The 25054-nt window shown below is 39.5% G+C and overlaps 1 protein-coding gene across 1 annotated transcript in view; it reads left to right on the top strand.

Moving 5' to 3' along the window:
- Positions 1-25054, top strand: part of LOC126169221 (peripherin-2-like) — an 84184-nt gene that overhangs the window by 9755 nt on the left and 49375 nt on the right. Inside the window, exon 2 of the mRNA XM_049920628.1 lies at positions 21813-21971. Within this exon, the coding sequence (XP_049776585.1) occupies positions 21813-21971 (159 nt within the window). The remainder of the gene's footprint in view (positions 1-21812; positions 21972-25054) is intronic.

Genomic DNA, 25054 nt, shown 5'->3' on the forward strand with positions numbered 1-25054 from the left:
CAGAAAATAAAGGGAATATTTATATTTTGGAAATTATTTTATTTATTCCTCTACATAAGAGTTATCCCCCTCATAATGCCTAGGGTGACCATATTTTCTTTGGACAAAAGTGGGACTTTCATACATTTTCTTGGCCAAAAAGTGGGACAATTTTTACTTCTCGTTAAATATCACTTTTAATGCTAACATTTCTTCTTCCTCTGCAAATATAGCCTTCACTGATATTTGTGTGTGTGTGTGTGTGTGTGTGTGTGTGTGTGTGTGTGTGTGTGTGTACAAAACCAAACAAAGAATGGAAAGACTGGAAAGAAGTACATTTCAAGTTTTCAGAAATTTACTTATTAAGAAATGTAACATTTATAACACAGAATGTATAAAGACATACAGTAACAATTACTACAAAAAAATGCTCTTAGTGAACACAAGGAATTAATGGTTTTGTGGATGTGCCATCAACTGATTCCATTGTTCACTGTCTGTTTCCACTTGTTGTTTTACAAATGACTGCATATGAACTATTTCATCAAATAAGAGGTTGTCATTTACTAGAATGCCCTTTTCATTTAGCCACATTAAAGTATTTTCAACTACTGACCATTCTGGTTGTTCTGTGAGCATCATCCCTGAGAATACAGAAAACTAAGCTATTGCCTGTAACCATGAGGATAAATAGTCTACTGGAGCATCATAAAACGTTGATACTGCTATGTAAAATTTATTAACAGACTGGGCATCACAATCATTCAGCAGTTTTTTACACTTAGTGGTACAAAATGTTCATGTTTCCTTGAATTTAGACTTGTCAAAGCTTTATTTAAGACTGCTAATACTTCACATATGGAATTATTCTGTTTCTCAATGCTCAGAATGGATTGTTGGAGAACACTCATTTGTGAATGTACAAAAAGTAAATAACATTCATTTATAGGATCACTGAAAAAACTCTTTAAGATTGCAGGGCACTCTGAGTCAGACTTGACAAAAAGTAAGATTTCAAAGGTTCATACATTTTGAAGGTCCTTTCAATGGCTGGCAACAATGAAAGCCACCTTGTTTTGGAAAAGGAAAGTAAATTTTTGTGAGTGACACCAACAAATTCACAGAATTCAGTGAGTCCTGCAACACGAATAGAAAAAATATGAAAATGGTTGTACAACTTCATGACAATGCACTCAATGTCAACAGGTAAAACATCACAAGCACTTTGAAGTGTGTTATGAACAACATGTGCTGGACAAACTATGCCAACAATGTTAGAGGTTTTTAATTTTTCTTTCAGATGTGTGAAAACATCATTACCCTCTTTCTTCATTGTTGTTGTTGTTGTTGTGGTCTTCAGTCCTGAGACTGGTTTGATGCAGCTCTCCATGCTACTCTATCCTGTGCAAGCTTCTTCATCTCCCAGTACCTACTGCAGCCTACATCCTTCTGAATCTGCTTAGTGTATTCATCTCTTGGTCTCCCCCTACGATTTTTACCCTCCACGCAGCCCTCCAATACTAAATTGGTGATCCCTTGATACCTCAACAAATGTCCTACCAACCGATCCCTTCTTCTGGTCAAGTTGTGCCACAAACTTCTCTTCTCCCCAATCCTATTCAATACTTTCTCATTAGTTATGTGATCTACCCATCTAATCTTCAGCATTCTTCTGTAGCACCACATTTCAAAAGCTTCTATTCTCTTCTTGTCCAAACTATTTACCGTCCATGTTTCACTTCCATACATGGCTACACTCCATACAAATACTTTCAGAAATGACTTCCTGAGGCTTAAATCTATACTCGATGTTAACAAATTTCTCTTCTTCAGAAACGCTTTCCTTGCCATTGCCAGTCTACATTTTATATCCTCTCTACTTCGACCATCATCAGTTATTTTACTCCCCAAATAGCAAAACTCCTTTACTACTTTAAGTGTCTCATTTCCTAATCTAATACCCTCAACATCACCCGACTTAATTCGACTACATTCCATTATCCTCGTTTTGCTTTTGTTGATGTTCATCTTATATCCTCCCTTCAAGACACCATCCATTCCGTTCAACTGCTCTTCCAAGTCCTTTGCTGTCTCTGACAGAATTACAATGTCATCGGCGAACCTCAGCGTTTTTATTTCTTCTCCATGGATTTTAATACCTACTCCGAATTTTTCTTTTGTTTCCTTTACTGCTTGCTCAATATACAGATTGAATAACATCGGGGAGAGGCTACAACCCTGTCTTACTCCCTTCCCAACCACCGCTTCCCTTTCATGTCCCTCGACTCTTATAACTGCCATCTGGTTTCTGTACAAATTACAGTTAGTATTGTCTGCACCAAATGCAACACACTTTGAGATGATACTGAATGACTGTATAACATGAGAAAGATAATTGTAAATTGTTTCGGACTTTTCGTTCTGCAATTCATCAAGATCAAGCAATTTCGTCTGCAGTCCACCCTCACGTACAGAAAAATACTGAACTATCACAGGAAAATTTTTCTGATGCCCATGGTTGCTACCATCAGTAGATATTGAAAAGTATTTTGCACTGTTTACAGCACCTATTACCTGTTTCTGGGAATGCGGAGCTATAACATTGTTGATAATTGCTTCACACTTTGTTCTTCCACACGAAACATTTTCTGCAATCTTAGAATCAAGAATTTTTTTTTGTTTAGTTGAACACTGCAGTCATTAGAACGCTAGCTTTGGTGGTGTTTAACAACATGGAATGACAGGGTTCCTTCTGCTGCAGCTACGTTTTTCTTTTCCTGAGTATTTGAAGTTACAAAATGTTTCGCCATTTTTTCTGAGGAACCTACCGATCGAAGATTCTTTCTGTGTTTCTCTGATTCCATATGATGCTTGAGATCTGCAGCAACACCATGAGACACAGGTACAGCACAGTTACATACGTTACATTTTGCTGAACAGTCATTGTCTGTAGCAGTGAAGCAAGGAAATTTCCTCTGAAGCTCTTTCGAAAACTTTGATTTTCGTTTCGGCATCGCCACGACGTGCTAGCACTTCACGAAACTGATACTGAGTGCTGACAACAATGGCGAGCAAAAGCAAAGAAAATAAGAGTACGCAACAATTATAGTGCTTAAGCTGTACATTATCAGGGGGTAACAACGTACGGAATGTCAGTTTCAAGTGCTAGTTTATAAAATCGACACTCAGAAAATATTTTAACCACTTTGTAAATGTCTGAAAATAATCCTTGAAAATCGGGACAAATTGCTTGTTTTAAAAAAAAGTCGGGACAAATTTTTGAGCCTCAAAAAACGGGACAATCCCGATCAATCGGGACGTATGGTCACCCTCCTTATGCCAGGTTTTTCTAATTCCCGCAACACTTCTGGAAATAGATTTTGAGATAGCTCTTAGCTTTCTCTGCAAAGTGTTTTTAATTTTATCTATGCTTATAAAAAGGTTTGCTCTATTTCTGCTAACAGAAAAAAGTAAAATGCGTCCAAGCCTGGAAATGTTGATGTGAGCAGGTTCATTGTTGTGATTCAAAAGCTCTGGCTTCTTACGCCACGAATATGGGTGTTACAGCGCTTTGAACTTGTAAGTAATACTCCTTATTGATCGTTCGACCTTGTGGGAAGATCTCATGGTGCACTACGCTTTTAACACCGAAGAACACAGTATGCATAATCTTCGCTTTTGACTACTTACTAGCCGAGCTTTCATTGTTGATGGTTCAGAATGCTTTTCCACTGGGACCACTGAGCCTCAGTTTCATCACATCTGGACACCCATATTTATCATCTATTATGACACATCTTATTAGTTCTGCATCATTGTTGAAGGCATCTAGCGACTCTTGAGCAAGTAGCATTCGCCCCTGTTCTGGTTCGTAATTCAACAATTTCGGAAAACATTTTGTTCTCAGAAGTGTTGTCACCAAAACATTCAAAAACATTTTATCCCACGAACCAGTTGATACAGCAGATTTTTCAGCGATTTTGCTGACTGTGTTTCGGCGATTGTTCCTAATCATTTTCTATTTTCCACGATTTCGTCGTTTAATGATGTGCTGGGACGTCCAGGATTGTTGCTTTTCTTCGTCGTCTTCATGACCCTCTTCGAAACGCTTATACCACTCGTAAACCCTTGTCTTACTCATAGCAGATCCGCTGGAAGCAATATATAACATTTCTAAAACTTTGCTGCACTACATTTCGTTGATCTAGTAAAATTTGATAAACGTTCCCTGATTCATTTTTATAAAAAATTAAATAATCACCGATACTACTAGGACACATTTAACCTGACATCTCACACCCGAGTGAACATCCGATGAGACTAACTTTATTCAGATACTTTTCAAATATGTTTATCAACGCGACAACTTCAAAATCGCTCTAGTCAGATTAATACGACACTCCATATAGCAAAATTCTCGTTTTTTTTAACACGCCGTGTACCTATTATTAGTACTATGTTTGTAGTCTGTAGACTTACTCATATAATTTAATAGGGAGCGCATTAGCTTGCGAGGCAGGTACGTGAACCAGACGCAGATCGAATTCACGATCCGAATAAGTGACCGTTGGTCTGGTACGCCGGGCAGTGTGGATTTTACGTGTATTTCCACGCTCCTTTAGGTAAATGCTTGGCTGGTTACTATCTCCGCCTCAGAACGCACGATACGCAAACAGCTAAAATGAGTTAATACACAGAAAAGATTTTTCAGAATTCACAGAGAAACGGCGCACAACTTCCCTTCCTGTGATCAACTGACGATTGTGGCAACAGGAATGACATAGGAATCCAGTCACAAAAAAGTTATCTGTTAAAATAAACTGAAACTGAACGCTAGGAAAGAGAGAGAGGTTTGCATTTTGTGCCACGTTTAATAAACTTAGTACTTCTTTTGCACCCATCTATTTGGTAGCTCTGAACGACGTCGTAGCCATAAAAAAGAAGCACTCTTCTGGTTTAAGCAATGCAGACAAACTGATCGACTTTATCAGCATCAGAACACTGTCGTTATTTGTCTTTATAGAGCATGGATTTCGCTGCATGACACCTTTGGTGTAGTTCTCCACTAAAGTTATCAGATTCTACAAAGAGACTCTCAACTAAGTCCTTGATGAAGCTGCACCGTGTCTGTGATCCTAACTAGACGTCAGGATTTGCCTCTTCCAACACTGCTAATATTATATTACAAATATTGTTGATGAATTCTTCGGTACTTAGGCCATTGTTTCCTTGTCTATCGGACTGCTTGGATTGTAGCGACCTGGGGCATACTATGTTTGATGGGAAGCCGTAACTTCTGATGTGAACAATTAATAGCAGCAGAAATGTACTCTGGTCGTAACTCTCCGAGTGGAGCAATAGATAATATTTTCTTCCTTTTTTGGTGCGTTTGTCGTGGCCGAAATGATTATTCGTCATGTTGTGTGCATACCGCTGGAGATGATAATTCTTCTATCCGAGACTTCCACTGCGTGTATGTACATACTGTTGCTTACCTAATAGGAACGTGGTCGCATTTTGATAGGTTTTAACAGCGGATCCCAACGCCACACTAACGTATGTTAGTGCTTATATGAAACACCTTCGTAAGCCATCTTTCTTTTAATTTCTACCTGTCGAATGTGTTCAATACAGCTACGATTGTTTGATGTATGCGCACAGGGGTAGTGAGGGTGTGGCCCTGTTGCACTCCGTGATGTCATGCGGGCACACCTCTGTTGACTGCGGCACTGCTTACTCTTTACCGTTGTGTCCAGAGCGTAAGCATCTGAAACACTGCAGGAATGCACTATTATACGACTTTATAGGCCAGGGAACTCCGTGAATATAAACATTATCCTTTTTTCTCTGTGATATGAAGGCACATGAACATATATAAGAAGGGGAGTACATCTTTCTAAAAAATGTTTTGACTGAGGAGACTTTAACTTCACGTCTTATGGCTCTTAACTTTCCTTGTTATCATAGTTAAGTTTGCACATTTCGAATACCTCGCTAAAGTGCCATATGTTTGGTTTATGTCTTTATATGGTAATTTAAAATAAGTTGGTAGTCGACTAGGTAACTGACTGGCTTTCCTGAGTTCAGTACATTAGTACCTTATACGTCGATTGGGGAATATATTCGTTACATCTACGCTCATCCTGTCTGTGGCTTGTTAGTACAATAGTTATTCAGACGATATCGGCTGTAGTCTGTATACATTTGCCTTCCCATTTAACAAACACAAAAGTTGGCCGCTGTCATTAAACCTCATGCAAGTTCGCTATGTATTCGTTTTGATGAAACGTTGCACTTACAGGTATTCATGTTATCATCATGTTGGTTTTATCAGCGACAGATGTGCAGATTGCAGAAGTCGTACGCTGGTGGATATAGCTTCCTGCAGCCTGCATGATTCTGTTCCCCGTCCTCTGAATTTCCTCCTGTTGACATCTCCCATGGTCGTGCTGGATAATCCCTGACAGATCTGCAGCGATAATTCTTGTTTAAATATTATTGTGCATTGTAAGCTGTGTGGCTTCGACAGTTGCACACTTGCTATTTTTTTATGCCTGATTGAAAAAGCCGACGGTGGATCATACAAAAGTTGGAATTCTAATATCTTTAAGTGAACTGTTAGCAGGTCATGGTGTTTGGCACATAGCAATATTCATCTGGTCTTCCCCATAACTGGCACTGTGCACCACGGAAGACGACCGAGTGTTTGAGAAAAAAGTCATCCGTTTTTACGAGTCTGTATCTTCTACACGAATGTAGACAGATACTCGGGGTAACGTTTAACTTAGTCATTGAAATTAAAAGTTTATCTTGGCAGCAGTTGTGAGCTGCCGGCTCGTGTGGTTACCAGCAATGGTCTCCTTGTGCAGCTCGTTCATTACCCAATGTGTATCGAGCCTAGTTGTCACTTAACACAGTGACAGAAGGCATTTTGTATGTAATTCATGCACAACTGTGCAGCGTGATTTTCGTCGAGAGTACATCACTATAATTCCTACTTCTCAAAGCATTCAACGACGGCGCAAGTAGTTTCAAGACGTTGGTGTTTAGATCTTCACGATAGTGATGAGGAACAGCGTGTAGAGTTTAGTGAGCTATTTCTCGGATTGGAAATGAAGGATAACACTTTCCATTTACGTTTAATGTCCAGTTATGTAGGTAAAATCTATGTAAGAACATAGGGAACATAACAGCCACAAACAACAGGCGAGCCTGACACAGAGTCTCCGAAGCATGACGTGTTTTGCGCTATTTTCTTCGTGAAAAGCATTGTAGTTCTTTATTTATTTTTTTTTTTTTTCGGGAATGATGTCCAGCGATCGACACCGTAACGAGCACACGGTTCTCGCACTGTGCCAGTGCCATTTCCTTCCGAGGTTGATCGATCTCACGGTATGTGATCCAATGAATCTTTTTGAGGCACTCTGTGTTTAAAAAAAATGCAAATGTGACAGCCATGCGAACAAATGCATACGGCATGATTTGTGGTAAACATTAGAAGGTATGTTTCCCTGGTGGTTCTCTCTGGTCATTTTAATAACGCAGTAATGTTATCATTCTCGAAAGCACTTTGCATCTCATGCAACATATATTGTACACTCCTGGAAATTGAAATAAGAACACCGTGAATTCAGTGTCCCAGGAAGGGGAAACTTTATTGACACATTCCTGGGGTCAGATACATCACATGATCACACTGACAGAATCACAGGCACATAGACACAGGCAACAGAGCATTCACAATGTCGGCACTAGTACAGTGTATATCCACCTTTCGCAGCAATGCAGGCTGCTATTCTCCCATGGAGACGATCGTAGAGATGCTGGATGTAGTCCTGTTGAACGGATTGCCATGCCATTTCCACCTGGCGCCTCAGTTGGACCAGCGTTCGTGCTGGACGTGCAGACCGCGTGAGACGACGCTTCATCCAGTCCCAAACATGCTCAATGGGGGACAGATCCGGAGATCTTGCTGGCCAGGGTAGTTGACTTACACCTTCTAGAGCACGTTGGGTGGCACGGGATACATGCGGACGTGCATTGTCCTGTTGGAACAGCAAGTTCCCTTGCCGGTCTAGGAATGGTAGAACGATGGGTTCGATGACGGTTTGGATGTACCGTGCACTATTCAGTGTCCCCTCGACGATCACCAGTGGTGTACGGCCAGTGTAGGAGATCGCTCCCCACACCATGATGCCGGGTGTTGGCCCTGTGTGCCTCGGTCGTATGCAGTCCTGATTGTGGCGCTCACCTGCACGGCGCCAAACGCGCATACGACCATCATTGGCGCCAAGGCAGAAGCGACTCTCATCGCTGAAGACGACACGTCTCCATTCGTCCCTCCATTCACGCCTGTCGCGACACCACTGGAGGCGGGCTGCACGATGTTGGGGCGTGAGCGGAAGACGGCTTAACGGTGTGCGGGACCGTAGCCCAGCTTCATGGAGACGGTTGCGAATGGTCCTCGCCGATACCCCAGGAGCAACAGTGTCCCTAATTTGCTGGGAAGTGGCGGTGCGGTCCCCTACGGCACTGCGTAGGATCCTACGGTCTTGGCGTGCACCCGTGCGTCGCTGCGGTCCGGTCCCAGGTCGACGGGCACGTGCACCTTCCGCCGACCACTGACGACAACATCGATGTACTGTGGAGACCTCACGCCCCACGTGTTGAGCAATTCGGCGGTACGTCCACCCGGCCTCCCGCATGCCCACTACACGCCCTCGCTCAAAGTCCGTCAACTGCACATACGGTTCACGTCCACACTGTCGCGGCATGCTACCAGTGTCAAAGACTGCGATGGAGCTCCGTATGCCACGGCAAACTGGCTGACACTGACGGCGGCGGTGCACAAATGCTGTGCAGCTAGCGCCATTCGACGGCCAACACTGCGGTTCCTGGTGTGTCCGCTGTGCCGTGCGTGTGATCATTGCTTGTACAGCCCTCTCGCAGTGTCCAGAGCAAGTATGGTGGGTCTGACACACCGGTGTCAATGTGTTCTTTTTTCCATTTCCAGGAGTGTAGAAGACGACCGTTGACGACCGTACTGTGCAGAAATATACATGGCACCCGACCAATTTTAACGAACTGACAAAACTGTGGTCACGTCTGTTACTAATAGATGAACTTGAAAGTACTAGAGCAAACAACCCCCACATGAACCATAGAACTTGCTGTTGGTGGGGAGCCTTGCGCCCCTCAGCGACACAAATAGCCGTACCGTAGGTGCAACCACAACGGAGGGGTCTCTGTTGAGAGGCCGGACAAACGTATGGTTCCTGAAGAGGGGCAGCAGCCTTTTCAATAGTTGCAGGGGCAACAGTCTAGATGATTGACTGATCTGGCCTTGTAACATTAACCAAAACGGCCTTGGTGTGCTGGTACTGCGAACGGCTGAAAGCAAGGGGAAACTACGGTCGTAATTTTTCCCGAGGGCATGCAGCTTTACTGTATGGATAAATGATGATGGAGTCCTCTTGGGTAAAATATTCCGGAGGTAAAATAGTCCCCCATTCGGATCTCCGGGCGGGGACTACTCAAGAGGAAGTCGTTGTCAGGAGAAAGCAAACTGGCGTTCTACGGATCGGTACGTGGAATGTCAGATCCCTTAATTGGGCAGGTAGATTAGAAAATTTAAAAAGGGAAATGGATATGTTACAAGACTTTTGGTCAGGTGAATACAGGGTTATAAATACAAAACCAAATAGGGGTAATGCAGGAGTAGGTTTAATAATGAAGAAAAAATAGGAGTTCGGGTAAGCTACTACAAACAACATAGTGAACGCATTATTGTGGCCAAGATAGACACGAAGCCCACGCCTACAACAGTAGTACAAGTCTATATGCCAACTAGCTCTGCAGCTGACGAAGAAATTGAAGAAATGTATGATGAGATAAAAGAAATTATTCAGATAGTGAAGGGAGACGAAAATTTAATAGTCATGGGTGACTGGAATTCGATAGTAGGAAAAGGAAGAGAAGGAAACGTAGTAGGTGAATATGGGTTGGGGCTAAGAAATGAGAGAGGAAGCCGCCTGGTAGAATTTTGCACAGAGCACAACTTAATCATAGCTAACACTTGGTTCAAGAATCATAAAAGGAGGTTGTATACATGGAAGAAGCCTGGAGATACTGACAGGTTTCAGACAGATTATATAATGGTAAGACAGAGATTTAGGAACCAGGTTTTAAATTGTAAGACATTTCCAGGGGCAGTTGTGGACTCTGGCCACAATCTATTGGTTATGAACTGTAGATTAAAACTGAAGAAACTGCAAAAAGGTGGGAATTTGAGGAGATGGGACCTGGATAAACTGAAAGAACCAGAGGTTGTAGAGAGTTTCAGGAAGAGCATAAAGGAACAATTGACAATAATGGGAGATAGAAATACAGTAGAGGAAGAATGGATAGCTTTGAGGGATGAAGTGGTGAAGGCAGCAGAGGATCAAGTAGGTAAAAAGACGAGGACTAGTAGAAATCCTTGGGTGGCAGAAGAAATATTGAATTTAATTGATGAAAGGAGAAAATATAAAACTGCAGTAAATGAAGCAGGCAAAAAGGAATACAAACGTCTCAAAAATGAGATCAACAGGAAGTACAAAATGGCTAAGCAGGGATGGCTAGAGGACAAATGTAAGGATGTAGAGGCTTATCTCACTAGCGGTAAGATAGATACTGCCTACAGGAAAATTAAAGAGACCTTTGGAGAAAAGAGAACCACTTGTATGAATATCAAGGGCTCAGATGGAAACCTAGTTCTAAGCAAAGAAGGGAAAGCAGAAAGGTGGAAGGAGTATATAGAGGGACTATACAAGGGCGATGTTCTTGAGGACAATATTATGGAAATGGAAGAGGATGTAGATGAAGATGAAATGGGAGATATGATACTGCGTGAAGAATTGGATAGAGCACTGAAAGACCTAAGTCGAAACAAAGCCCCGGGAGTAGACAACATTCCATTAGAACTACTGACAGCCTTGGGAGAGCCAGTCCTGACAAAACTCTACCATCTGGTGAGCAAAATGTGTGAGACAGGTGAAATACCCTTAGACGTCAAGAAGAATATAATAATTCCAATGCCAAAGAAAGCAGGCGTTGACAGATGTGAAAATTACCGAACTATCAGTTTAATAAGTCACGGCTGCAAAATACTAACGCGAATTCTGCACAGACGAATGGAAAAACTGGTAGAAGCCGACCTCGGGGAAGATCAGTTTGGATTCCGTAGAAATATGGGAACACGTGAGGCAATACTGACCCTACGACTTATCTTAGAAGCTAGATTAAGAAAAGGCAAACCTAAGTTTCTAGCATTTATAGACTTCGAGAAAGCTTTTGACAATGTTGACTGGAACAATCTCTTTCAAATTCTGAAGGTGGCAGGGGCAAAATACAGGGAGCGAAAAGCTATTTACAATTTGTATAGAAACCAGATGGCAGTTATAAGAGTCGAGGGACATGAAAGGGAAGCAGTGGTCGGGAAGGGAGTGAGACAGGGTTGTAGCCTCTCCCCGATGTTATTCAATCTGTATATTGAGCAAGCAGTAAAGGAAACAAAAGAAAAATTCGGAGTAGGTATTAAAACCCATGGAGAAGAAATAAAAACTTTAAGGTTCGCCGATGACATTGTAATTCTGTCAGAGATTGCAAAGGACTTGGAAGAGCAGTTGAACGGAATGGACAGTGTCTTGAAGGGAGGATATAAGATGAACATTAACAAAAGCAAAACGAGGATAATGGATTGTAGTCGAATTAAGTCGGGTGATGCTGAGGGAATTAGATTAGAAAATGAGACACTTAAAGTAGTAAAGGAGTTTTGCCATTTGGGGAGCAAAGTAACTGATGATGGTCGAAGTAGAGAGGATATAAAATGTAGACGGGCAATGGCAAGGAAAGCGTTTCTGAAGAAGAGAAATTTGTTAACATCGAGTATAGATTTAAATGTCAGGAAGTCGTTTCTGAAAGTATTTGTATGGAGTGTAGCCATGTATGGAAGTGAAACATGGACGATAAATAGTTTGGACCAGAAGAGAATAGAAGCCTTTGAAATGTGGTGCTACAGAAGAATGCTGAAGATTAGATGGGTAGATCACATAACTAATGAGGAAGTATTGAATAGCATTGGGGAGAAGAGGAGTTTGTGGCACAACTTGACGAGAAGAAGGGATCGGTTGGTAGGACATGTTCTGAGGCATCAAGGGATCACCATTTTAGTATTGGAGGCCAGCATGGAGGGTAAAAATCGTAGAGGGAGACCAAGAGATGAATACACTAAACAGGTTCAGAAGGATGTAGGCTGCAGTACGTATTGGGAGATGAAGAAGCTTGCACAGGATAAAGTAGCATGGAGAGCTGGCATCAAACCAGTCTCAGGACTGAAGACCACAACAACAACAACAGAGCAAACAAAGTGATTTAAAACACAGCCTAGTGGAATCACGTTATTTTTCAAATTTATTGAGGGTGTGGGGTTCACCCAGAAGAAAGTAACCATGTATTTTGATGGGCAAACATGCATTGTCACATTTCGTCACTCCGTAAGGAAAGCTTGAGGCAGACAGATATAGTCTTGAAATGTGCTTCGCCTCGCAATAGCCACAAATTGACAACATACTACTCCAAATAACCTGTATGTAAAAAATATATTTCACTTTAAACTGAGAAGTAGACACGTTTGTACATATTAATATCAGTTTGTGCTTAATCTTGCAAAGTTCTGTCGCTTTTATTTACATTGGTAATGGAATGTCTGTGCAAATGATGATTACTTTGTTGAGGAGGCGCAAGGTTATAGGAGGCGTTTGAATTGTTTGGGGTACTTGATTTTACGAAGCACACATGTTTAAAAGTTTGGTGAATAGAGTAGCTAATTTATTATCATTTGCATTTCGCAGTGTTGTGTTGCACGACTGTGGGATAAATAAATAAAGTATAAGTGAAATTGATCAATCAGTCGAAGTCCAGATGACTTTCTAGTTTTGAAGTGATATAGCCACAGTTTTTTGCACTCGTCATGAAAAAAGGGTCCATTTCGTTGTTCTCCGTAAATCTGGGGCACACGTGTAGTAGATTCAATTCATGTATCACAGAATTGGAAAGTATTTACATTGCATTTTAATGGAACTATTTTTCCTGTCCAACTGTGACGTATCATATATGCTTGAAAATGTTAAGTTAAGGGGCGATGTAGATTAATGTAGAAGCAGAAATACAATTTCAAACAGCTAACACTGCTATTGTATATCATTTATTGAGATGACAGGTTTCAGCAAACTAAGAAGATCTGATGATGACAATGTAGTTTTCTGAAACCTGTGATATCAATACATACTGCACAATAGCTATCTTGGCTGTTTAATGTAGCACCTCTGTCTGTACTGTAACATAACATTCTCCAAATTAGTGGAGTTTTGGGTAGCACGAACAGGCAGCTGCAGTTTGACATCAAGTTTACTTTGTGTTAAATGTCAATGAGTAGAATCAGTGCAATGGGTACCTGAAATGTTTGCCGAGTATTAGACGAAGGGTTTAAAGTCCTTTAACAAGCAGTAAATCGCACAAGAATCTTGATTATTAATTAATATGAACGGAAAGCTCCCATTGTATTCCTGAATACTTTAGCTACATAATCTCATTGTGAAGAAAAGAAGAATGGATGTACTCATAATTCACATACCTCCAGTACTTACAACACGCCCTGGAGAAGACATGAGCCCTATCCGAACTTAAGGACAAATCACGTTAAACAGTATTTACATATTTTCACACACTTGCAGAAAATAAAATGTTGTCACAATTTAACGATTAATGATTATTTTAAAAATGTGTTGAAGGGAAAACTAACGATCGACAGCACCACCCTAACAGCATCTTTGTCTAACACTCAGAAGCGCTACGTAAGTTTTATCATAATTTCTAAACAACCTAAAACCAAATTCTGTAAATTTCATAGTAATTCACATGTCAATCGTCTACTGAAGTCCTGTTTTATTTCGAAAGGATGACTTTTAGGCAATGAAGGAAGGTTAGATTTAACGCCAAGTAGACACTGGAGCCATTAGAGACATCTGACTGAAAAGGATCATTATTACCTCTACCGCAAAGGAAATTGACTCCAGAGAATATATCACATGAAAAATATTCTTCTTCAGTTCTGTAGACTATAGACATTCCTTTTGCATTTGCTTCTCGATATAAACTCTAACATTCTCTCTCACACACGTACACAATGTGGGGTGTAGATTGTGGTTGGAGCATACCACTACCGCTAGGGTGCACAGGACCAAACTCTTGTGACCAAAGGAGTAAGGAACCACCCAAAGTGATCATGCACATTAATTTTAAGGAAAGATTACTGTCATGCAGAGAAAAACGTCTTATTTAAATGGATATTAGTAGGGGTGGCCCAATTAATCATGTAACAAATGGGTAGCACATCACTCACATAGACATTTTAACGGGAGGAGCGAACATCTAACTATAAATGGAAACAAATGGTCACGCTAACAGATTTACTATCTTTAAACAGGGGAATTGCCACTGACAAGCGGTGAAGGGATTATAGCTCTAAAGTATAACCTTGACACAGGTGTGTTGGGAGGAATTACGTTAATAATTCACGGCAAAACCAATGACTGCATAAGTTGTTAAGAGTGCCTGCAGTATTCCGTGGCTGGTAAGGCACTCTTGGGAAGAGCAGCAGTGGTGGGGGCTGCGGGCGGGCGCTGTAGGGGAAAAACACAGGCGAAGTTTACATAGTGTCACCACACTAACGTATTGTGCAGAGGCAGTTGCGAGAGAATTGTGAAACAGTGGTTTATTAAGTTTATTATGTGAGGGACTCAGGAAAAGTAAGATCAGCATTTTATGAAAAAGCTCATCCTCAAACAAAATACGTGTAATACCTTAACTTATGTTGTTCCAAAACCTATAGCATTTTTCGTTTCACCAGCCATCGATGACCCTTAAAAATTACATTCTTTCATCGAAAAAGTCTATGGAATAACAGGGTAGATAATTAAGTTCTGCATAATAACCATACGGCAAAATACTCCCCTCTTCGTATGCTATCATTTGCCAATATCTCCAACCGTTTATGAAATATCAGGAAAGTTGTGACCATTTTATTCTGGCGCGGTCGCATATGAGTGTGCTACGTCAAATCAATTTTCTCGAGACTGGTGGCAGATAGAAGCCACCGCACAATTCTAAAGAAAAATTCAGTATGTTAGCTAAATTCCATACGCAGCGACATGTTATATAGTATGTACCAAATGCAAAATCATAGCGATCCCTATTTTTCATGACAAAGTTTTTCGAATTTCACGTAGTGTCTTACTTCTACATAAATATCACAATTACTACAACCATATACGAAATGATGAGCACATCATCATGAAGCTTGCATATAAAGCTACAAGTAAAGCAAAAATGAAAATTTCTTTACCGAACATTTCTGTAAAATCGTTTGAGAGAGATGCAGGGCACACGCCTCTATGACTCTAGTTAAGTACACGGAAAGATCGACAAATTGCACAGTGCGAGTAACGAGCTGGATGCGTGACTTTTAAGGTCACATACTCGGCTCATGAAGGGAGTGAATTTACTTCTCAGCTAAATGACGGCTGCACGTTTAATGATGGCCTATCCGAGTAGCGGCAGCAAGGCTCGTTTCATCAGTCATCTCTCATGTCCTAAACGGAAGTCTTTACTCTACAAAGCCTAATGAGATGTATTCTCCTTCTGGCTGTTCTGGAACTTGGCTGTTTTCCGTCAGAGCAGGAACTCACTGGCCAATGCTGGCAAAGATTCCAGATGCGGACCAGTAAAGCTCAAATGAAGATGTTAAACAATCTCCCGCTCTCATATATTTTCTCCTTTTGAACCAATAGTTCTCCTAGGTGTGGATGAAGGTAGAAAACAAGCTAGAAAACTTCTCCCATCCATGGTACAATGCTGAAAAGGGCCTATCGGATGTTGTACACATAGGCACAGCGAAAATAGCGGGCTCTCCCAAAAATGACAGTACGACCCTATGAGAAGGCTTATTCTGAAAGTTGAAACCAAATTTTACCCAGAACAAATATTCATATGCCCTGAGCGAAGCCACACCTGTTTAGAGATCTCTTATCTAACTAAAAGGCTTCTGTGAAGACTTCGTGTTTATTTCACAGAAAAACGCGTGTCCCATAATCCTCCTGGAAAGTGAACTAGGGGAACGGGAATGCACAAGAAAGCCAGTCTGGCCCTTGCCCAGAGCTCAACAGTATTACAGCAGCAAATTCCTTTTAAAAGGACTCTTACCTCGTGGTTCCAACTTTAAGCTTTCAGATATTCGAAACATCCACCAGCTGTATAGGAAAAGTAGAAAAACAAACAGCAAAACGAAAACAGCCACTGGTGATGTTAACCCAGATCTACAATTACAGAGCATTGTAATCAAACGACTACCTGATCAAGGGAAACTGCATATTATCCTCTGAAATATGTTAGTGGACTGTTTCAGAGAAGAACAGCCACATTATAACAGACAGACAGACAGACACACACACACACACACACACACACACACACACACACACATACACATACACACACATATTTGCACACATGCATGTACATATCAAACAGTATTATAAAAATTTAGAGTCTGATCGAAACAAAAGTTTTTCTAAAACGAAGATGGTTTCGAATAACTGGAGTGTTACCTACCAGGCTACATGGTGTAATGTCTGTTGTTATTCCTGATTACATGACGGTGATGTACCCTAAGGAGTGATTATGGTATGTTGATAGTTACTGATGACATCAAAATCAGCAGGTCTTTCGTGCTAGTTGAAACAGGTTTCTATGTGTGGGCACTGGACTTGGACATCTCTCATTTTGATCAACAACCCAGTCATAGCACTCTACTCTTTATACAATCATCAAAATCATTTATCTACATCAAACACATAGACTTCCTACCCACCCCCCACCCCCCAACATTTTCACAATTTTTTCCCAGATTTCTTTTATTTCAGTGGCTGTTGTCCAATTGAAGACTGAGAATGCGAAAATAGTTACTGTTATTTTGTAGAAGCTTTTATTGTCTCGAAGTACATAACTGCAGGTGGCTGAAGTAGAGAGGGTATAAAACGCAGACTGGCTACAGATGATAAGTATTTGTGAAGAAGAGGAATTTTTTAATATATAATGTAAATATATTAGGATGTCTGTTCTGAATGTATTTTTCTGGAGTGTAACCTTGTACAGAAGTATAACATAGACGTTAAGCAGTTCAGACAGGAAGAGAATAGAAATTTTTCAAATGTACTGCTACAGAAGGATGCTAAAGATTATACTGGTAGATTAAGTAACTAATGAGGAGGTACTGAAATGCGCTGAGTACAAAAGAAATTTATGGTACAACTTGAGTAAACAAAGGAATTGGTTAATGGGTCACATTCAGAGGCATCAATGAATAGTCAGTTTGCTGACGCAGTTAGGTGTGGTGGGTGGGTGAGTGGGGCAGGGGAGGGTGGAGGGAAGAAGAAATTGTGGAGGGAAATCACAGGATGAATACAATAAGGAGGTCCAAATCAATGTAGGTTGCATTACTTGGAGATGAATAGGCCTTCACAGGGTGAAGTAGTGTGGAGAGATGAATCAAAACAGAGTGGAGACCACGACAACAACAACAACAACAACTAGTGTCAAGCTGAGGTCTGTCATCACTGTCCCACTTTGGCGACTGCCAGAAAATCGTACTCTGCAGGATGCAATTTGTAAATGCATGGTATATGTACTACAGAACACTTAGGTTGTACTTCTGATGAACCTTTCTGACAGATATAAACAATTTATGGAAATCTGACTCAGATCTTGCCTTCTTCCAGCAATGATCATGCAAGCTAAGCTACCCAGATACAACATATGCGAATTGCAGTGTTTCAACGTCTTTCCTACTTTCTCCACTCAAAAAAATCCACAGTGCTGACAAACTGAAAATATTAGGATCTGTACCCTTAACTTCTTTAAGTTCAGGTAGGGCTCATACTTTCTCGAGCGCATGTTATCAGTACTGTAAGCACTAGTGTATAAGAACACGAGTACACCTATTCTTCTTCTATTCACAATGAGATTACGCACCTAAGGCATTCAGGAATTGAATGCAACCTTTCCCTTCAAATTAATAAATGATGTATATCGAGATTCTCGTGTGATGTACTCCTTGTTAGAAGACTTTTGACCCTTGGCCTAACCTAACATTCAGCAACCATTTCAGACCCCCCCTCCCCCCGTATTGCTGTGATACTACTCACTGATACCTAACACTAAATGTACAAACAGCATAATTGTTGTGAATGTATACACTAAATGCAAAACGTTTACTGTTATGTTTAGTGTTCAGTGTTAACATTAATGTTTAAAGTTTACATTTAATGACATCACATTTCTATATTCTTTGAATTCTACTGATTACTTTTTACTTTCATCTGGTCATTTTTTTATGTGAAGTTTAAAGTTTGCTTACATATTTTATTCTAATAGCCTAATGGTAACCAAATTTTTGGGGCTGATTTTGGGTCCTAACTACAGCTAATAGTGTTTTATTATATTTTTCTGTAATGTATGTTTCTAACACTTTCATTTAAAAGGGTTACCTATAATTTTTTTTGTATTGTGAAGAATGGTCTATTATATTTTCTATAACAAAGTCCATTTCTGTGTTTACAGTTGTGGTATATAAAACACCAATTTGTTGGCTTTACATTGCTGCATTGTTGTAACTGTATTTTCTTTGTTAAGATTTTAGATGAGTTTCAAAAAGTACAGTTACTTCCATTTATGTAAGAAAAACCTCTAACCTTATAATCCTTAGAAATCAATTTTAATTTGGAAACCTTTAATTTTACTTAATCACATGATAACATTACATCCTTATTTAATTCATAATCCTTAAATAATTTTATCAAATATTTTTGACTAAGGTTGTATTATATCTTTGTTTCTAATTCTGTTGCTAATTTTCGAAGTGCTTCTGTATCAGATTTTTTGGATAATTTTTTTATAATATCGTTACTTTGGATGTACTTTATCTATGCATTCTTTTAAATTAAATTTCCCTCTGTACAAATACACAGTAATTTTATATTTTATCCAGTTTCTTGAATTCTGCATATTCTTTGTTAGACAGCTGTTTATTTAGGATTTCATACCTTTTTCTTCACATTTATTATAGAAACCATTAAAGCTCATATAGTTTTGCATATGTTATCCCTATTTGTTATTTATCACAATGTTTGTATCATCTGCACACAAAATAAACTTTGCATCTTGTAATGACATTGATCAAAGATTATTAATGGACATAACAAAAGGTAAGGACTGTTGAATGGAACCTTCTCAGACAATGCACATAATTAGTTCTCAGTTATCTGATCACTGATAGCTTAATCCAAGGCTCTTTTTTATAAAGGACATGAATATAGGATTGAAATATAGCTTAAAATAATTTCATTGTTCAAGATGTAAATGATCCTCAGGTTACTAGTCTTCATTTAGTATGGGAACAATGCTTTATTATAAGATATATGGAGCTGAAATTCAGAAAGATGACCAAATGGTGACTACCCAAAATTATTATATAATTGACCTTAATTTTCGTATTATAAGCAGTTGTGTTTTTAAATAAGTGATACATTCTCACAAAGAAAGTGAATGGTCAGCTTTTTCCACCACAGAATTTTTGTAGAGAAAGAAGTTTTCAATGCGTTTATGTCATATGGAAATGAAGTCACAAGCATGGGAATGGTTCCCATATTGAAATATTGAGATAAAAAGACAACAATTATACATTTTTATTAAATTTGTAGGCTTTGGAATGTTAAGCAAGCCATGTAAAATTCTTATTTATAATCCAAATCCATTACCATCTAAATTTATTATTAGTTTTTATTTGAAAATGATCTTTATTTTTAATTTGCTGCTTCTGAATCTCTTTATCTGCCTTTTCTTCAATGGTTTCCTAATTATCTAAATAACATCCATTAGTTGCTTTAAGAAGTGTTTACATGCTTTTTTTATTTTATGTCTAGTTAATTCTTTTAATTCTACAAATTTACCATTTTATTTGATGTAAACGTTAATTTTTAGATGGCTATTTTTAAATAAAATTATATCCAACCATTAACCCTCATATGAGTTTTCTTATAAATCATTTAACTTTTGTTTAATATATTATGTAATGTTACTGCTCTCAAGCAAGATGTAAATTAGCTCAAAATTGTTATTATAAATTGCAGTTTCCTCAGTAACTAAGTGAGGTGCTGTGCAAGTCATAGAGGTTTTACAGTGGGAAACAAAACTTTTATTTTGTAAACTTACATTGAATTTGATGATTCTGATGACTATAGACCATGATTATACATTAGTTTGTTCACAGCAGAAGTCCTAGGCTTTTTATTGTCTTGATGACACTACTTTGTTTTCCAGATTTCATGTTTTTGCTTTTAAACTGAAAAATCCAACAAATTTGATCTTCCAATTTTTTCCATGTATTCATACAAAACTGCCAGTTCACGAAGTTCCATTATTTTATAGAAAACCACTGTTCCAATACTAACAGAAGACTAGTAGACTGTAGATCATTTACACAATGAACAACGAATTTCTCATTCAATAAAATTATGTTAAGCTATATTTCATTTCTTTATTTGTATTCTTTAGAGGAAGAGACATGTTTTAAGGTATCACTGATCATCCAACTGGGACTAATTACGTGTATTGGCTGAGAAAGTTCCATTCGCCCATCCTTACATTTTATTGTGTATATTAATGATATTTGATTAGTGACATTACCAACAACTAAGTTTTTTTTGTATGCAGATGAACAAACATTGTGATAAATAACAAATGAAGCAAAGTTGTGTATGAGCTGTTAATGAAATTTTCATGTTTTGTAAATTATAGAGAGCAGCAATTAGTCATTCTTTTTTTGTAGGTTTTATTACGCAAATCCAGATTTCGGCTAGTGCGTAGCCATTATCAATGAGTAGTATTCAGAGAACTGTGACTGACATCCTAACAACAGGAGACTAATATGCATCCAGATTAGAAAATGTTGCATTGATAATGACTAGGCACTTGCCGAAATCTGGATTTGCGTAATAAAACCTACAAAAAAAGGACGGCTGATTGCTGCTCCCTAAAATTTATAAATCACATAACAGTCGCTGAGTGCACTCACTTTCCTAATGGAAGGTAGGCTGATGAAATTTTCATGGTCATTAACATATAGCCTCCAGCCAATTGTCTGTTACTACACTTCACAAAGATACACTACATGAAAATCAAATCTTGTGAGAGGTATCCATCCATCATAAGTATAAAATGTGACAGTCCAAAAACAAAAGAAGTTGGCAGTATTAAATCTGATGATAAATTCAGTTGGCAGAAGCGTACACCTATAATTTTTTTGCTTGCGATGCGAATGTTTTCAGACAGACGCGATTTAGAAATTGAAAAAAAAGTGGCATACTATGGCAACATTTATTCCACAATGTCATATGGGATCATACTTTGATGTAACATGTCAAGTCAAAATTTTCTGAGTCCAAAAGTGTGTAATACAAATAATTTGTTACAAATATCCTGCTGGTGCTAGTTTGAGGAACTGAGAACACTAACTACGGCTTCTCTGTATAAAATTTTCTTTATGCAGTTTATCATAAATAAGATATCTATTCTTTGGACGAACTGTTCGTCTTGAAATACGAATAATCTGCATAAAGGTTTAAAGTCAGCTACTTCGAGTGATTGTAGGTAGATGATAAGACTTCGCTGATGTGCTTCAGGTGGCCGACGTACGAGAGCGGCAACGAGTCCGAGGTCGCCGAAGTGGGCGAGGACATGCCGCAGTTCGTCAGCGACGACGCGCCCTTCAGCTGTTGCTCCAGCGAGCAGCTCCGGCCCTGCGTGCACCACGGCGTGCTCTCCCGCAGTGCCATCTACAGGTGACCTGCTGATCATCATCTTGCGACACAACGATGTTCACCGTATACTCACGGTCAATGATTGGTCGTCGGCCGCTATGTATGAGGGTCACTCCAAAAGAAATGCACACTATTTTTTTTTTAAATCCATCTTTTTTTCTACATGTTTGAAAGTTGTACAGTGTGTAGATACATCCTTTAGGAACAATATTTTCATTTCTCCACATAATTTCCATCCCTCTTAACTGCCTTATGCCATCTTGGAACAGGCGCCTGTATACCCGCACGGTAAAATTCTGGACCAACCTGTTGGAGCCACTGATTGGCAGCGTGCACCTTGTTACACAAAGAGAGTCTTTCAGTTTCCCAAAGAGATGATAGTCACATGGAGCCAGGTCATGACTGTAAGGCGGGTGTTTCAGTGTTGTCCATCCGAGTTTTGTGATCGCCTCCATGGTTTTTTGACTGACATGTGGCCGTGCATTGTTGTGCAACAGCAAAACATCCTGATTTTTCCGATATGGTCGAACACGACTCAGTCGAGCTTGAAGTTTCTTCAGTGTCGTCACATTTGCATCAGAATTTATGGTGGTTCCACTTGGCATGATGTCCACATCGAAAAACACCATAGCCATAACTTTTCCAGGAGAAGGTGAGGATTTGATTTTTTTTTCTCCATTGATTGCCTCTTCGTCTCTGGTGAAAAATGATGGAGCCATGTTTCATCACCTATCACAAGTCTTCCAAGAAATTCATCTCCACCACTCTCGTACTGTTCCAAAAGTTCGCTGCATACCGTTTTTCTTGTTTCTTTGTGAGCCACTGTCGACATCCTGGGAACCCACCTGGCACAAACCCTTTTTAACGCCAACACTTTCAGTATTCTGCAGACATTTCCTTCCCCTATCCCAAAGTAGCGTGACAATTCGTTCACTGTGATGCATCTGTCAGCAGTCACCAATTCGTTAACTCTCTGCACATTGTCTGGAGTGTGTGCAGTACGTGGCCTGCCGCTGCGAGGACAATCCTCAATATTGCCGTGCCCGCTTACATCACGTAACCTGCTTGCCCACCGACTAACTGTACTGCGATCGACAGCAGCATCTCCATACACCTTTTTCAACCTCTTGTGGATGTTTCCCACTGTCTCGTTCTCACACCACAGGAATTCTATGACAGCACGTTGCTTCTGACGAACGTAAAGTGTAGCAGCCATCTTGAAGACACGCTGTGACGGCGCCACTCACGGGAACAGGTTGAACTGAGTTTGAAAACAAGCGGGAAGGATCTATCTACACACTGTAAAACTTTCACCCATGCAGAATGAAAATTGTATTTTTACAAAAATAGTGTGCATTTCTTTTGGAGTGACCCTCGTACATCCAGTTGGTGTTGCAACGCCACTTGAAAAGGGCCATACTTATTTGTTTAGGTATTTCTTATTATTATAGCTCGAATGATACTCTCAGGCACACCAAAACACTGTAAATCTTCAGCATTTTTCCTGATCGCCTTGCTAAGTGTTTGACCCACCTACTTCTTGTTTCCAATTTCACTGAACAGTCAGATTCTATATCTACATCTACGCCTATACTTCACAATGTATAGTGTACGATGCAGGGTCCTTTAAACACCACAGCCATTCCCGTCGTAATTTTCTCCAGCAGCGAATGGTGCGCGGGAGGAACGACTGTTGATAAACCTTTGTACGAGATAGAAACTCCATAGTTTTAAATTCATCATCTTCTCACGAGATATATTTAGGAGTAAGCAGTCGTCATCAGCTCTTTAATTTTAAATTCATGACCTTTTCACAAGATATATTTAGGAGTAACCAGTCATCATCGTCATCACTATCGTCATCATCTACATTCATGGTCTAGTTTCGAGGGACCTGTTCCGACTCCAGCTTCTTAGCCTCATCGTTCCCTTACCCGACTTAGCTCCTTGCATCTTTTCTGGGTAGATACTGCAAAACTTTTTTAGCATACCTACCTTGTTTTGTTCGGTTTATACGTTCTTTCCAGTTTTGCTTATACGTGTAGATATTTTAAGCTCACTTCTAATACATTCATTTCTTAATCATTCTTCTGGTTTACATCTTCTGGTTTCTATATGAGGTATATCATTTCTGACGCCACTGTGGCGATTTATGTATTTATTATTTGCTATCCAAGCCTCAACTAGCAACAAAACAGCCATCGCTTTATAGAATTTCAGTTGCATTTCTTTAATTGCTTTTCCGTTTAATGTTTTTTGTCATTATATAGATATCCTGAAATTCTGCTGTTTTATTTTTTATATCTTTATCATGACCAGAAGAAACGTCACGCCCCAGGTACTTCAAATGACTTACTTACTCTATTCTTTTCTATCAGTATTTTTAATCACATCTGTTGTCTTCCTGGGAATGCGATACTTTTCTCTTTTCCATAGATATTTTGAAATTGTAATTTTGGCCAATTTCGTTTAGTTTAAAAATATTTCTTGATAATTCTTCCTCTAAAGTAGCTATTATGATATGGTCGCCAGCATGCATTAATGCTTGTTACAGCACGTTAGAAGTAAAAGGAAACGCCATACCGTACTGCGCAACGCCACTAGTGTAGTGTCTGCCACTGGGTTTGGATTAACATGTCAGTTGTGTTTTAGCGCTTACTGTATGAACCCATTTTGAAAAGTGCTCTTCTTCTTTGAGTCTTCTGCATTTCTTATATCATTCCCAGCTGCTAAGCGTCTGAAGGGAATCAATCGGAGTGTTCTGTAAGACACGTCTTCAGTGGGTGAATTACAATTCCTTAGCAACTTAGTTATGAATCTCAGCTTGAGATCTGGTTTTGTGCAGCTCATTTTATGTGGCTGTTCTACTTAATGTCGCTCTGACAAATACCCATAAATATTTTACGGTTCTTACTGTTTTCATTGATTATTCGGCAACAGTTTAATCGGACAACAGAGGCCTTTCCACACATTTATGTGCGGTCTCTTACATTTATTTATGTTGAGGATCAGTTACCACACTCAGTAACAAGCATCGATTTTCAGCAGTTATTTCTTAACTTCGCTACAGTTTTATGACGTCTATCTTCCTACACAATACAGCA

The sequence above is a fragment of the Schistocerca cancellata genome, chromosome 1 (genome assembly GCF_023864275.1).
Source record: "Schistocerca cancellata isolate TAMUIC-IGC-003103 chromosome 1, iqSchCanc2.1, whole genome shotgun sequence".
Taxonomy (NCBI): domain Eukaryota; kingdom Metazoa; phylum Arthropoda; class Insecta; order Orthoptera; family Acrididae; genus Schistocerca; species Schistocerca cancellata.